A 13,574-nucleotide genomic window follows, 5' to 3' on the forward strand; every position below is an offset into this window, starting at 1 on the left:
GTTTTTTAGGGTGGTTTTTAATTATTTTTTTTGCATGCCATAATTTATAGGCGATAGGCAAACCTCACACTTACCAGAAGGACATAAGGGCTGCTGAGTGCCCTGATTCTGTCACTTAGTCTGCTGTCTTCAGTGGGGTATCTCTGGTCTGTGAGGTGAATCATTTCCTCTGTACTCTGTAACAAGGCCTGCTCTAATGTTAATGTTAATGCAGTAGTCTTTTTGTAACCAGGCTTGTTAATCCAAAGAACCACCAATTTGAAAAGTATGTTGTTGTACAAGCAAAGGTAGTGACAAAAGTAGCTGTTAACACCTCACAGCATTGATTAAAAAATGAACTGTGGTGTATGTGATTGAAAGGTCTGTAACTGATACTTTTATTACAGTGTGAAAGGTATGAACAGCAGTGCAGACTCAAGAGCAGCTCAACATAAAGCAGAGAAAGAATCATGCAGAATTATGTGTCAGTTCTTCAGCACCTGAACATTGTCTGCTGGTTGTTGCACTGAACAAAATTGCACTGAGGGTTATTTTGATTTATGATTGCTGAGTCACATCTCTTTACACATGATCTGTGTGTACCAGTGTTAGCTTAATGACAGAAATGCTGGATTAAAATATCAAATATTTGCTTTTAAACAGATTGAGAACTCCAGAAGAAACTGACAGTAAGTTTTTCATTGCTTGTCACTCATTTCACTTCCCATCTGCAAATCTCACTCTGACAATTCTGAAGTACAAAATCCAAAGGAAGTGAATTTACTGTAGTTGAGGATTATAGCACAGATATAGATTCATATGTTAGTAGCTAATTTGTACTTTAAAGTAAAAGATTTTTTTAATGAGAACATGCTTTTCTCATAACAACTGCATAATCTTAAAACAAAAAAATCCATTGTTACTCTTACTCTGCCCAGTAATATTGTCCTTTCAGCAGCAAGAAACTCTTTAAGATGCTGTTGCTCTGATGTCTTACAGTCTAAGAGATTTCCTGAGTTAAACTAGGGTGTATGCCTGAACATAGATTGTGATATAAGATTTTTAATATGTGCTTGATTTTTCAAGTTGCAATTCTGTGTAATTCCTTTGTTTGTGTTGTTTACCTCAAATTCTGGAATCTGTGAAGGGCTCAATTTATTATGAAATGTCCAATGAAGAAATACAACATTATAGTGAAGAATGAGTTTGTTCCTCAAAAGCAGAGTATTAGTAAACCTCACTGGTGTTTGTTGTGTTTTAGTCTATCTCCTAGCATTCTTGCTGTGACTCTTAGCTGGTCACCTATCTCTTTTGGAGATTAGCTGTGGCACAGGAATGAGCTGCTCCTAGTCTTATCTCCACTCTAAGTGTTGCTCTTTCTGGGCTCATCTGTGCACAGATCACTGCAGTGCTGGTGCTGCAAGCTGAGTGAGTTGTAGGGCTGCTCTATAGAGCACACCATTGTTTTGATTAAAATCCAACCTTCCCGTTCTCAAAAGGCCCCTTTCCACGTTTAGTTTTTTTGCAACATACAAAATGCTACAAAACTAGCTGGGTCCAGGAGGAAAGCAAGCATAAGGGGCTTTGAATCACTAAAGGGAGTAAAAATGCTGACCCTTCACCCAATATCCATAGATGTTTTCATACAAAATCTCTGTCACTAGATAGGGAAGTAAAAGCAAATAGAAAACACCAACACCAAGAAGAAAAATGTTAAATTAAAAAATTCTGATGAACATTGTTTTATTATCTCATTTAAAAAAAATTTAATAGTACAGTGTATATATATATGTATATATATACATATGCATACACTACTATTAATAATTTTTTAAAAAATGACATAAATATTCTGAAATCTGGCATTTTAAAGGATGGTTTTCCAGCATAACAAAATTATGTCATCTAGTTAATGAAAACATGTTCATTAATCTTAGTTGTTTTAAAATGGCTTTTTATGAAACAAAGAGTTTTTTGGCCAAATTTGATCTATCTGAGCCTCCTAAATATGTAGCCACAGAAAATGTTTGTCTGCTTATACCTTAGCAGCACTTTAGGTGCTGTAGATTAATGGGGCAGTATTATTATAACATTGGTGCAATAGTATAGTTAATGGAATGCTTAATGGCTGAGGATGGAGTTGGAAAGCTCAGGCCTTTGGGAGACCATGGAGCATGGTGGATAGGATGCTTTTGATATCCCAGGGTGTAACTGGCTCAACATGTCCTTGGGGTTAATATCAGATTTTCCCTACCATTTCCTTGTGAAATAAGTCATCTGGCTCTATTGCTTTGATACCTGGAATTTGCCAATATACAGTACGTTGTAATGTAGTTAAAATCCATTAATAATTCTCCTCTTTAGAATGCTGAGCCAGCAATTCTGATTAATCTGTCTTGTGAAAAGCTCTGGGATAGATGGAATTAAAAAATCATACATGTGTGTCTGCTATAATATTTAATACAATGATCCTTTAAACATTATTTCAGATATCTTCTCCTGCTTGAAAACATCGCAAGATTTGCATCTTCACTACTCAGGTAAGGAGCAGGCACAAGAATGGCAGCTGAGAAATTTAAGAAATTAAAAAGATCATTAGTTCTCCCCTTTTCATCCACTGTGATTTTCATTTTGAGGAGCTGCACAATTACCCACTGCTAAGAAGGTTCTGTGTTAATTCATGCCTAACACTTCAATGAGAGAATTATTAATTATTTTCTTACTGATAATTGCTTCATTCTGGGAATTTATGGCAAATCCAGAACAGAAAGCAGGTAATCACTCTCAAAATATCAGTGGAAACCATGAATACAGGTCAGATTCCAGAGGGGGCAGAAGAGGCTCTCATTTGTTTATAGCTGTCACTCCCCTCACGCCTCCCAGTCCCTCCTTTGTACTTTCTGGAATTATTTTCTTCAGTTAATTGGACCTGTACTACTTAATCTGTGTTTGTTCACCTATGAACTCCTGGAAATCTGGCAGGGAATAAATCCTTTGAATGCTAATTGCCTACATCCTGTCTTTTCCTGAGCTGGGTGTGCCCAGATTTCCCCACAAGCCTGAATGTCAGCTTTTCCAGGAGGAGAGGAGGGCAGAGATTGCCAGCAGATGTCCCCATTGCCCACGGGACCTGTCCTCCCTTAGGGAGGGCTGGAACAAACCTCAACTATTAGCAGCCTTCTTCAGCTCAAAGTCTACACGGTTTTCACTGGGAATAGCACCTCTTGGCTTGTAATAATTGTACCTAAGTAATTTTTCTGGCATGGTGGCACTGTTGCAGTGATTGATTTGTTACTTGTCAGGCGCGCTATTTCAGATGAAGTAGGACTGTTTAGCACGGATGAAAGTGGTTTCCCTTTGGAGTTGACAAATGTCTTGAGAAGTTTTCAGTGTAGGTTTTCTTTCTTCAGGAAGACTAGGATAGAATTCAGCCAACTAGGCCCAAAAGTTGGGCACTACAGTTCTGCACCATATATTGCTTATGTGTTATTGCTATAATTTTGAGCAGGCAAATATAATTCTGCCTATCTGCACACTGAAAAGAACTAGAACTTCGTCCCAAGTGTGGCAGCTGGTGCAAGTCCATGCTACATGGCATCTCAAAGCTCTAGAGAGACTGCTGGCAGGGTCTGACAGATGGCACAGATTTAGCAGCTCCTCTGTTCACATCCTTCTTCCAGTTATGCAGTGATTTAATGATCAGAGTGTGCCCTTAGTGCAGCACCAACAGAAGGTCTTTATTTTTCAGTCCATGCTCCAAAATTGCTCAGCCATAGTATCCTATGCCTGTTGAATTTGGTAAATGTAAACAAACCTTGAAATGGAGTATGAAGTGCAGATCTTCTCAAATGAGGACCCCAATTCATGGGTGGATGTGTCATGGATCCTCTTTGCTCTGCCCTTGTGGACTAAGTAATCTCCAATTATTATCTCCAAATTCGGCTCAAAGAAGTAATCTTAAAAAAAGCATAGATGATGTCCAAGCACTGTAAGTTCCCTAAGGTCCAGAGTTTGTCACCTTGGTTTTTCTGATACTCTGCTGAGAAACACAGCTCTGCTGTGGTTCACTCTCGACTTCAGATGCTGGTTTAGTCTTCAACCTTTGAATAGGGAAATTAGACAATCAGAACTGTAGTATTCAAATTGTCTTCTAGTTCTAGTCTTACCATCTTTGTGCCTTTCTTTACACCTCTCTCCCCATTTGTGATAACTCAGCCATTGTGAGGACAAATTCATAAATATTTGGTTGACTTTCTGAAGTTTTGAAGGTGTTTGCCTGAGGAATAATCTGCCAGTTAGGGAGATATAATAATGTTACTGATGTTTTTTGGCAAGGAGCCCAAATGAAGAAACACTACACTGTACAGGGGAAGTTTGGATTTTCCTGTCATGCCTTGCAAAATCTCCAGGTGCTTCTAAGCCTAACAAGACAGACAGTGCAGGCAGCTGGGGCCAAGGCATCTCATCAGCACAGTGTGAGTGTTTCTGCACTGGAGTTGGCAGGAGCAGGATGCAGCAGCAGCCCTTTGTGAAAGGATGAGAATGAGGAGGTAGCAGAAGAAGTCATTCCAGGCAGGGTGCAAGGGGCTTTCTCAGAGAGCCTGTTTCTTTGGAAGGAAGAAATTCATGAACAGGGAAAAGAGCAGCAGTCTTTTCTAGAGTACCAGTCTGCCATGACTCTTTAATTCTCTACTGACTAAAATTGTTTTATTATTTGTTCCCCAAGAGTGTGGGAGACTTCCTTCTCGAGTTTGCTTTTGCAGAGCATTGAATCAACCAAATGAAATTTGCCTGTGTTGAAAAATGGAGTGCAAACATCATTTCATGGGTTCTGGGCATCAAGGAGTGCCTTACTAAAGCAGCTTGATTCTTTAATTTCCTTTGGTGGGGGGGAAATGTTTGGAGGTTTAGTTTTGGTTGGTTTGTTGGTTATTTGTTTGGCTTTTAAAGATCTGTTTCATTGTCACCAGTCAGTTCGCACTCATCTCCACTGAAAACACTCTTTTGGAATGCACATCTCCAGAATTTTACAGATGTTTACATCTAAGCTGCCCCTAAATGGACAAGTAGTACAGCTGAGGCCTGAGGCAGTCATTGGGTTTGGGTTGTTGAAGGATGTTTGGTTTCTTAAAAGAGGAGAAATGAAGAATTTATCTTCCTTTCTCAGGGTATATTAACTTCTGAAATGTCTAAAAGAGAACTGGACTGTCAGCTGTCACTATAAATTACATTGAAGTTAATCCTGTAGAAGAGACTGAAGCCTGTTGAAACCTGCATAGGAGTACCACTGCTTGAATTTGTACTCTGGGTTATTATTGCAGTTGTAAACCTTTCATGCTAAGTGAATTTCTGGTCTCTTTGTCCCATTTCTGGCTAGGACAGGGTCAATTATTTGCAGAAGACAGCAGGGGGCCTGGCTAGGACCAGAGATTGTTCTCTGCCTCCTCAGGGCATTGCCAGGGCTGGGGAGAAGGGAGTCTCCTCTGGGGAGGAGGGACGAGATTGTGTGGTCTTGTCTGTTGTCAGGGTCTTTCTGTGCAAATTGTTCATTTTTTGTATCCTTTGTCATCAGTATTGTTGTTCTTCATGTACATTCCCTTATCTCATTGCTGTTTCCAGTAAATTGGTCTCACCTCAACTCATTATCTTCACCTTTTGTGCCTCCCACTCTCCTCTGCAGGCCAATAGGGGGAAGGACAGAGAGAGGAGGAGTGAGCTTATGGCACATGGTTTGACATGTTTCAGTGGGAACAATAAATTTGGAACACCAAATTTGGGAATACAAGTTCTAAAACACTGTGCAAAGGGGAGTTGCTATATGGATAAAATGGCTGGTGATCAGATGTGACACAGCATCACACTGCTGCCTCCTCCTTGGCTTTGTACATTATAGTAAATTGCTGCCAAGTGTTTTTGAAACTTAGCCAGCTTGTTTATTCAATCTAGCAGTGAAGTCTCTGTTCTTTGCAGCTGTTGAAAGAAACAACTTAATGAGACTTGCTCAGACTATACCATTTACGCCAGTCCAGCTCTTTGGTGAGTACCAACTTCTTGTTTATATGTTTTGCTTTATAAATAGTTGGTGCATTATCTTTTAAAGACGTGTTTGAGAAATTTCCTTGGAGTTATTTCAACAATTTTTCTTTTCTCAAAGAAACAAAACAAGATAGAATTGTAGTTATGTAGTACTTTAGGGACTTTGAGGGTCTGGAAGCTTGTCGAACTCCCTCTGTAGTCAATTCAGATCAGATTACTGAGGCCTTGCACAATTTCATTTTGATTATATCTGTAAGTGGAGATTACTCATTGTCATTGAGCAACCTCTTCCAGTGTTTGATTGTGAATCTAGTGTTTTTCCCTGTATTTACTGGGCTTTCCCTTGATGTAGCTTATATCTGTGAGCATTCAGGTGACTGCTGTCAACCTCAGAGATGAGTCTAACTCCATCTTTTATGTATCTCTCATTAGAGAGATACCTCAAGACAGCCAAAAGTTTCCCCTTAACCTTGACAACTTCATTCACTCTGTTTCTCTCACACACACAGACCCAAACTCAGACAGACACAAAAGTAAACCTATGTATAGGGTATACCATCAAGAAGAAAACCAGACAGTGATTTAAATGGCAGTGTTCCTGTATGTGGCACAGAAGACCTTGAGAGTCTTTAGTGTCAAGGAACAAGTACTGTAACTGAAGAGTGGTAGAGAATAATCCATAAATTGTTGGGAAGGGTTCTGAAATTAGTGTGCAGTATTGGCTTACAGCAGCAGAAGCTCTGCCTCTAGACACTTTATATTGAGGTGCTGCCTTCTCAATGGGTAGAATATTTTGTTTCACAGCAACTAATTGCCGATACTTGCAGCGTCACAGGATTTCTTGTGACCTGATTGCTGTAGATAATTAATATAGCTATGGTCATATTGAGCATTCTAAACTTCAAAGCTCCTAGGAGATACCTTTCTAGGTATTAAACTGTCAAAAGATAATAAAATGAAGATTTAATGAAAGATTAAAAAATTAGTCTAGTTATACTATCTTTATTCAAGTGTCTGTCTTTTCTGTAAGACACTGACTTTCCCAGTTGCTTTATATTAAATTAAAATGTGCATAAATTGTTGCATTCAACAGCATCTACATTTGTGCTAATTGGTAAAAGGCAAGCTCAAGAGTGGGAAGGAAATCTACTGGTCTGAATCCAGTTTGTGATTGCTTAGGACAGTTTTTGCCATGTGGCAATTTAGTTACCTCATCACACTTGCTAGGGAACACCTTTTCTTATGAATTAAGGTCACAAATAAGGCGAGTTGAAGGAAGGAAAGCCAGATTTAAAAAATCAGTCCATTTTTCTGGTAGATTACAAATGGTGGCAACAGCAAAGTGTTGTTGATTCTGCTGCAAGAGAGGAATGCTACTACAATTCTACAGCGGGGTAGAGAGTGCAACTGAATTAAAGCTCACTGGGTTCTGCTTGCAGGAAAAATGTTACTGGCAGGAGCAGAACATCTTAAGCATTTAATCACTGCAAATAATATTGGAATTTCTAGGAAAAAAGTAAAATATTAGTTTAAAATACCAAAACTGTAAGCTTCCTGGTAATTTGCTTTAACTTGTTCTCCTAGAAATGCCCTTTTCAATCTAATTTCCCTGGGTCATCACATCACAGCCAAGTCACCACTTTTGAAACAATTCATCTCTCTGTCTGCAGCAAAAGGTGGCACTCTTGACTACAATCAATTTTACATCAGCTACAAAATTAAATCCCTTTAATCTTATAGTCAATAACAATTACAAACTGTTTCATTGATGTCATTATTTTTTCCCTACATTTATTTTTAACTATTATTTTTAAACCAAGATTTGTATTCAGATGGTCTGCCCCTGCAGGCTTGTTTGGGTGTTTGTTGGTTTTTGGGATTTACTTTGTGAAACGCAGAATTAAAAGAAAAATACTGTGAGTGTTCCACAGATTATTAATAACTTAAGTCTTACCAAAAATTCCCCTTCCACATAAGTGCATAAAGAGAGGGAATTACACTCAGGATATTTAGAGTTCATACACTGGAGATAAAAATGGTAACTCCTTAAAAATATGTAGTTTTAAATGAGTGCTATGGACTAGAATATCAGTGAGCTTTGTTTGTGTGGAAATATCCAGGAGGTCTTAAATTCATCTTTCTTTAGAGGCTTAATACAAGCTCTTTGGACAACTAATATCTCAGTAGAAGAATGAATGTACCAAATTCATTCAAATGTAGGCTGGGGAAGTTTTCAGACAGATGAACAGTTATGATTGAAAGGCTCTCTTTTAAAAAAAGCGTGGCTTAGAAAGGCGTGTAAAGTGGCATATTATTTAAAGACATCAAATGAAAATGCTGTTCTCTCCTGTTTCTGCAAATATGACTTCTGCTAACAAAACTTCCTTTTGTTTAAGCTGGAGAGGAAGTGACAGTCTACCAGCTAGAAGAAAGTTCCCCTATGACTCTTGACAAAAGCATGTCTTCCTGGTCCCAGTGTGGAACGACTGCAATGATCCAAGTCTTGTCGCGGGAGGAGATGGATGGGGGTCTGCGGAGGGCCATGAAGGTCATTTGTACTTGGTCTGAGAGTGATGTATTAAAGCTGGGACAAGTATTTATTGTAAAGTCTTTCCTGCCAGAGGTGGTCCAAACTTGGCAAAAGATCTTTCACCATGGCACGGTGTTACATCTCTGTCTGAGGGTGAGTTGAGATCTGAAGGCACATTGATTGGTCTGGCCTGATGTAATACTGCTTGCTTGTTAATGTCTTCAACAAGGCTGACATGTGGTTTGATGTTATCTTTTGGAAAGAAAAAGGTTTTGAGGAAGATGTTATCTCCCATTTATAAAAAATAGATATCAGGGGGTGTGTGCATCTTTGTTCAGTTTTTTGAAAAATTCTTTACTCCTTTCTTCATGAAAATGAAGTGGTGCTTGTAACATTGTTTTATTTTTTTTTTTTTTTTTTTCAGGAGATACAACAGCAAAGGGTTGCTCAGAAGTTAATCTATACCTTCAACCAAGTGAAGCCTCATACTATTCCCTATACTCCAAGGTAAATTCTGTGTCTTTAAGAACTAGGTGAAAGAGGTTTCTCTTTTCAGCCTCCTTTTCTGTCACAGGTTGCAATGATAATGCAATTGGAATGATAATGTCTAAGGATAACGAACTTTTAAGAGGAAAGGTAGGCAGCTTTGAAGTTTATCTTTATAGGTACATGTGGTGGCAAAGTAAACATTCTGTTCCTTAGACTTAAGCAAAAATTACCTTTTATATAGTTAACAACTTGTTGTAGCTCATTTACAGTGTGATAAGGTAAATCAGATTATGTTGTTTGTTCATAAACTGCAATTTCTGATCAGGTGCTTTGTTTTGAGAGTTATCAGACCAAGAAAGCCTTTGTTGTCTCTACTGTTTGATACCTACTGTTGTTCAAAAAGCTCCATCTAAAGATGTCCTCCTTTTTGGTATACTTTCTCTGCATCTTGCCTTTTGCTGACTGTGAGGATGCTTATGACCTTGACAGCTGCTGATAGACAGAATTTATACCTGCAGGTTCCTGGAAGTTTTCCTTATCTACTGCCATTCAGCAAACCAGTGGCTGACCATCGAGAAGTACATGACTGGTGAATTTCGGAAATACAACAACAATAATGGAGATGAGATCACTCCCATCAGCTTGCTGGAAGAGCTGATGCTGGCCTTCTCTCACTGGACCTATGTCTACACCCGGGGGGAGCTCCTGGTCCTCGATTTGCAAGGTGACTGCTGGCATAGGATTGGTGTTTGAAACCAGATGAAAAGCAATTTTCTCAAAAGAGAATTTAGTACTGAGGAATAGGACAAATTACCACCTACATGAGAAAATGCAAAGCTCAAGAAACCTCTGAATATCTGTTGTGTGATGCTGGTAAACAACAATCCATGGGAACTGTCAAGGTTAATGTAGATGTAATGGGAAAATAGTTTTGCTTCAAATACCTCCAGGCTGAAGGACCAAAAGAGCAGTTAGGTAAATTGCAGGAACATTTCATCCAGCTCCAAAAAAGCCACTCCATGGTTAAAGTATTTTTATTTTTCATAAGATATATAAATAATACAAAGATTCAAGTGTACTCATGTATATATGCACATTTAATGTGTACGTAAATCTGTCAAAGAGTGTGAACTGCTATCTGCATATTTTTATTGTTCATCTTAATAAATCTGTATGCAGTTTAAATAAGTTGTAAGCCTGAATGCTATTCACAAAGTCTGGTTGCTCTTTCAAAGAGCAAGTGATCATTTTACTGTACACATGTAAGTGGGAAGATGGCATATTTTGAGGAGATAAAATAGTTGACAATGTTCAGATGAACATCACCCATCAAACAGTATAAACACTGTCACTTTTCATTTCTGTCAAGGGAAAGTCTATGATGAGGCCAGAGACTTAACATATTTACATTTTACAGCATCCAGAAGCTGTAAATTACAAAAATACATACTTATTATGCAAAATAAGCCTGTAGTTCCATCCCTGCCTTGATTGTCTTTAGCTGCTCATAAAAAAGAAGTACAGAAAGAATAAGTGTGTCTTTGCCATATCCTACTAGAATTTGTATGACATTTGCTCAGGTTTATTACATAACTCTCACAGTTCCAGAGCAACTGTGTTTGCTCAAAAATGGAGAATATAAACATCTATGTAAATCTCAGTTTTCATCTCAAAGAAACAGAGATCAGCTCTAGTTTTGTCCTCTTGGTTAATTCTCTATTCTGGAACTGAGGAAAAGTGCAAAGACTGCTCCCCTTGGAGTTCTGCTAGGATGAATCTACATCACAAGTTGCTGTCGGGGCCATCTCCACATACATATACACAAATGCACCCTGTTTTCCCTAACCTGCATCAACTGAAATGGCCTACATTGCAGAGTGTTGCAATCTGGGGGTATTTCAGTGACATTATGCTGCTTCCAGAATCTTTATTTTTGTTGCAGAACATAAATTTACCATGTTGAAATAAAAAATAATTTCATATCACATGGTCATATGACCATAGATTTTTCATTAGTGTAAAAGCACAGCAACTTCATCAGATGTAAGAAAAGGTGATTTTTGTAAAAGTATTATAGTTTAATCAGTTTGGTGAAAACTGCATAGGTATCTGCATTCAGGTGTCATAATATAATTATTTCTTTAGTATGCTTCCTTGGCCACCAAATGGAAAAAGGGATAACAGGCCCAAATATTTGCACATCAAGAAGTTTTGGCTTCTTGTGTTTGTTACCTTGAAGACAATGTGTGTCTGAAAGTAGCTCTATTGATAGTGGTAAGATCCATATCTGATTAGTATCCTTACTCCAAGCAAAATAACAACCTTTTTTTGGCCATGTTTTGCTTAATTAGTTGAGGTTCAATAATATTTATTGCAATTGCATACACCTTCCACCTACATATAAATAAACCTCAAAGCAGTAGGTCAGAACTGTAATAAGAACTATATTGCCAGTATTTAACAGATTTTTATACTCATAGCGTTTTCATTCATGACTTTTAATTATAACACTTTATGATGTACAAGAAAATGATTCATTACATTTTTTGTTAAGTGACAGAGTATGAAATCATGACTACCTTCCTTTCTAAAACACAAAATATTTATTTGTTGTAGGTGTTGGGGAAAACCTTACAGATCCATCTGTGATTAAACCTGACGACAAAAAGTAGGTTTCTTTCTATTGAAATTATCATTTATATCAGACATTCTGCCAACAGTCTGTATATTTAGGATGGGGTTTTTTATGTTTTAAGGGGGAGGTTTCATTATTTTTTCACAATGTTTTTTTCATGGTGTTTGTGTTAAATGAAAGTATGATGCCAATGGAGAGAGAGACTTCATCCTCTCCTGTGCTTTGAAGGACTCTATGTGTCCCAGGTCTCAACATGTGGTAAGAGGTGTATGAAACAGGGGGGAAAGTCTGCTGTGCTGGGAGCAATCTCTTCTCAAAGCTGTGAATGTGGAATGTGTGTACCAAAGGATGTGAATGTGGCAGCCCAGCTTCCCCTGATGGTTTCATGGAGCACATGGGGCCACAAAGGCTGAAGAGGATGAAGAGAGTGCCTCTGGCTCTTTAACCTCTCTGATGGGTTTTAGTGTTGCATCTAAGCATGCAGCACGATACAGTTTCAGAGCCCTGATATGGAGATGGTAAATCATGAGTGGAGACTTACAAAAACCAGATAGACTAGACACACAGAAATAGCAACGTGCCTTTGTGAGTCAAATTTCAGAATCAGAACCATGGCTGTTCTCCCATTCTGTGAATCACCTTGGTGCTGGAGGGTGTTTCCTGTAGCAAGAGCAGAAGCAGTGGTGTTGATGGCTGCTCTCCTGCAGCATAGTCTTCCTAAATGCACACATCTCTCCAGATCTGCCCTGACATCCCTGCCCCTCCCCTGCCTGGTGTTCATTTTGGCTGCCCCTTGCTCAGCTCATGGTGTTTGATTGAGGGGAAGTCTCATGTTTGGAAGGAAGGAAGATACAAGTGTGAATAATCTAATGTAATACAAAAGGCAATTAACTATATAAATACCAGATGACTTGCCTACAGCTTGTAATAAGTTAATTTGGTAAGCAAGTTCTAGGACCCTTATTAATATTTTGAAAAGATAAGTAATAAATAAGGGCATTAATGTTTACTTATAACTGTTGGTGTATTGCCCATATAATATCTTGGAAACAACAAAGATATGAGAGCAAAGGTGTGCTGAGCACTTCACAGTGACAAAGTCTTTTCCCTAAGTAGGCTATAGGTTCATGACAGAAGCAAATAGATAGCTCAAGTTAGAGATGCAGAGAGGTCAGTCACGTAGCTGTTCAGCAGAGTTTAGAAAATACTTTTAAGATACAGATTACTACAGATGCATAAAATTCTGATTTGCTACCGTTCAAGTAGATTTTTTGTATCAGTGGTAGCATAAACTATGAGTTATTGCTGTGAACAGTGGACAAGCACTGACCAAAGTAGTTCACATAGCAACTCAGGTTACTCTTTTTAAAATAAGGATAATATTTATCTACATTATTTTGAAGTTTATTTTTATTAGTGTCCTTCTGTATTGTTCTTGCTATTAAATAATTTCATCATGATTAATAAAATTTGATCACACAGATCTTATTTTCAGAACTTTTTTTGTTTATTGCCTACAAAACAGTTAGTCCTAGTTAGAGAGCAGGTGTTGATTAATTAATGAAACCCAGCTTGATTATCTTATATTCAGGAAAATCTTCAGAATGGCAGCTTGTGAAACTATATGGTTTGATTTAGGGTTCTAAAGGAATAAGGCAGTGAAACTGTGGTGTTTCCTGCAAGCAGGTACCCAATTCTGAGATACAGTTACTAAAAGAGCAATAAAAATAACAATGCAAAAGCACTGTCTTTGCTCTAACCTTCATTTGCTCACAGAAGAAACATTTCTGACTGAGGTGTTTTAAGCTTTCTTTTGTAGGTAAGGTACTTAGATGATCAAAACCTGTCTCAAAAGGTTCCTTGAGCTCATGTTCTCTTGGAAACCTAGGAAAAGATAGATGGCAC

General features: G+C 38.2%; 1 protein-coding gene across 2 annotated transcripts in view; it reads left to right on the plus strand.

Annotated features, from left to right (window-relative positions):
- TRPM6 (transient receptor potential cation channel subfamily M member 6) overlaps positions 1–13,574 on the plus strand; it is a 91,744-nt gene that overhangs the window by 71,144 nt on the left and 7,026 nt on the right. For both annotated transcript variants that reach the window (XM_085042157.1, XM_085042158.1), the window contains exons 32-38: positions 643–668; positions 2,469–2,519; positions 5,950–6,015; positions 8,412–8,698; positions 8,970–9,052; positions 9,553–9,758; positions 11,651–11,702. In XM_085042157.1, the coding sequence (XP_084898283.1) occupies positions 643–668; positions 2,469–2,519; positions 5,950–6,015; positions 8,412–8,698; positions 8,970–9,052; positions 9,553–9,758; positions 11,651–11,702 (771 nt within the window). The remainder of the gene's footprint in view (positions 1–642; positions 669–2,468; positions 2,520–5,949; positions 6,016–8,411; positions 8,699–8,969; positions 9,053–9,552; positions 9,759–11,650; positions 11,703–13,574) is intronic.

This window comes from Lichenostomus cassidix, chromosome Z, assembly GCF_008360975.1.
Source record: "Lichenostomus cassidix isolate B80296 chromosome Z, HeHo_3.0, whole genome shotgun sequence".
In the NCBI taxonomy this organism is placed as follows: Eukaryota; Metazoa; Chordata; class Aves; order Passeriformes; family Meliphagidae; genus Lichenostomus; species Lichenostomus cassidix.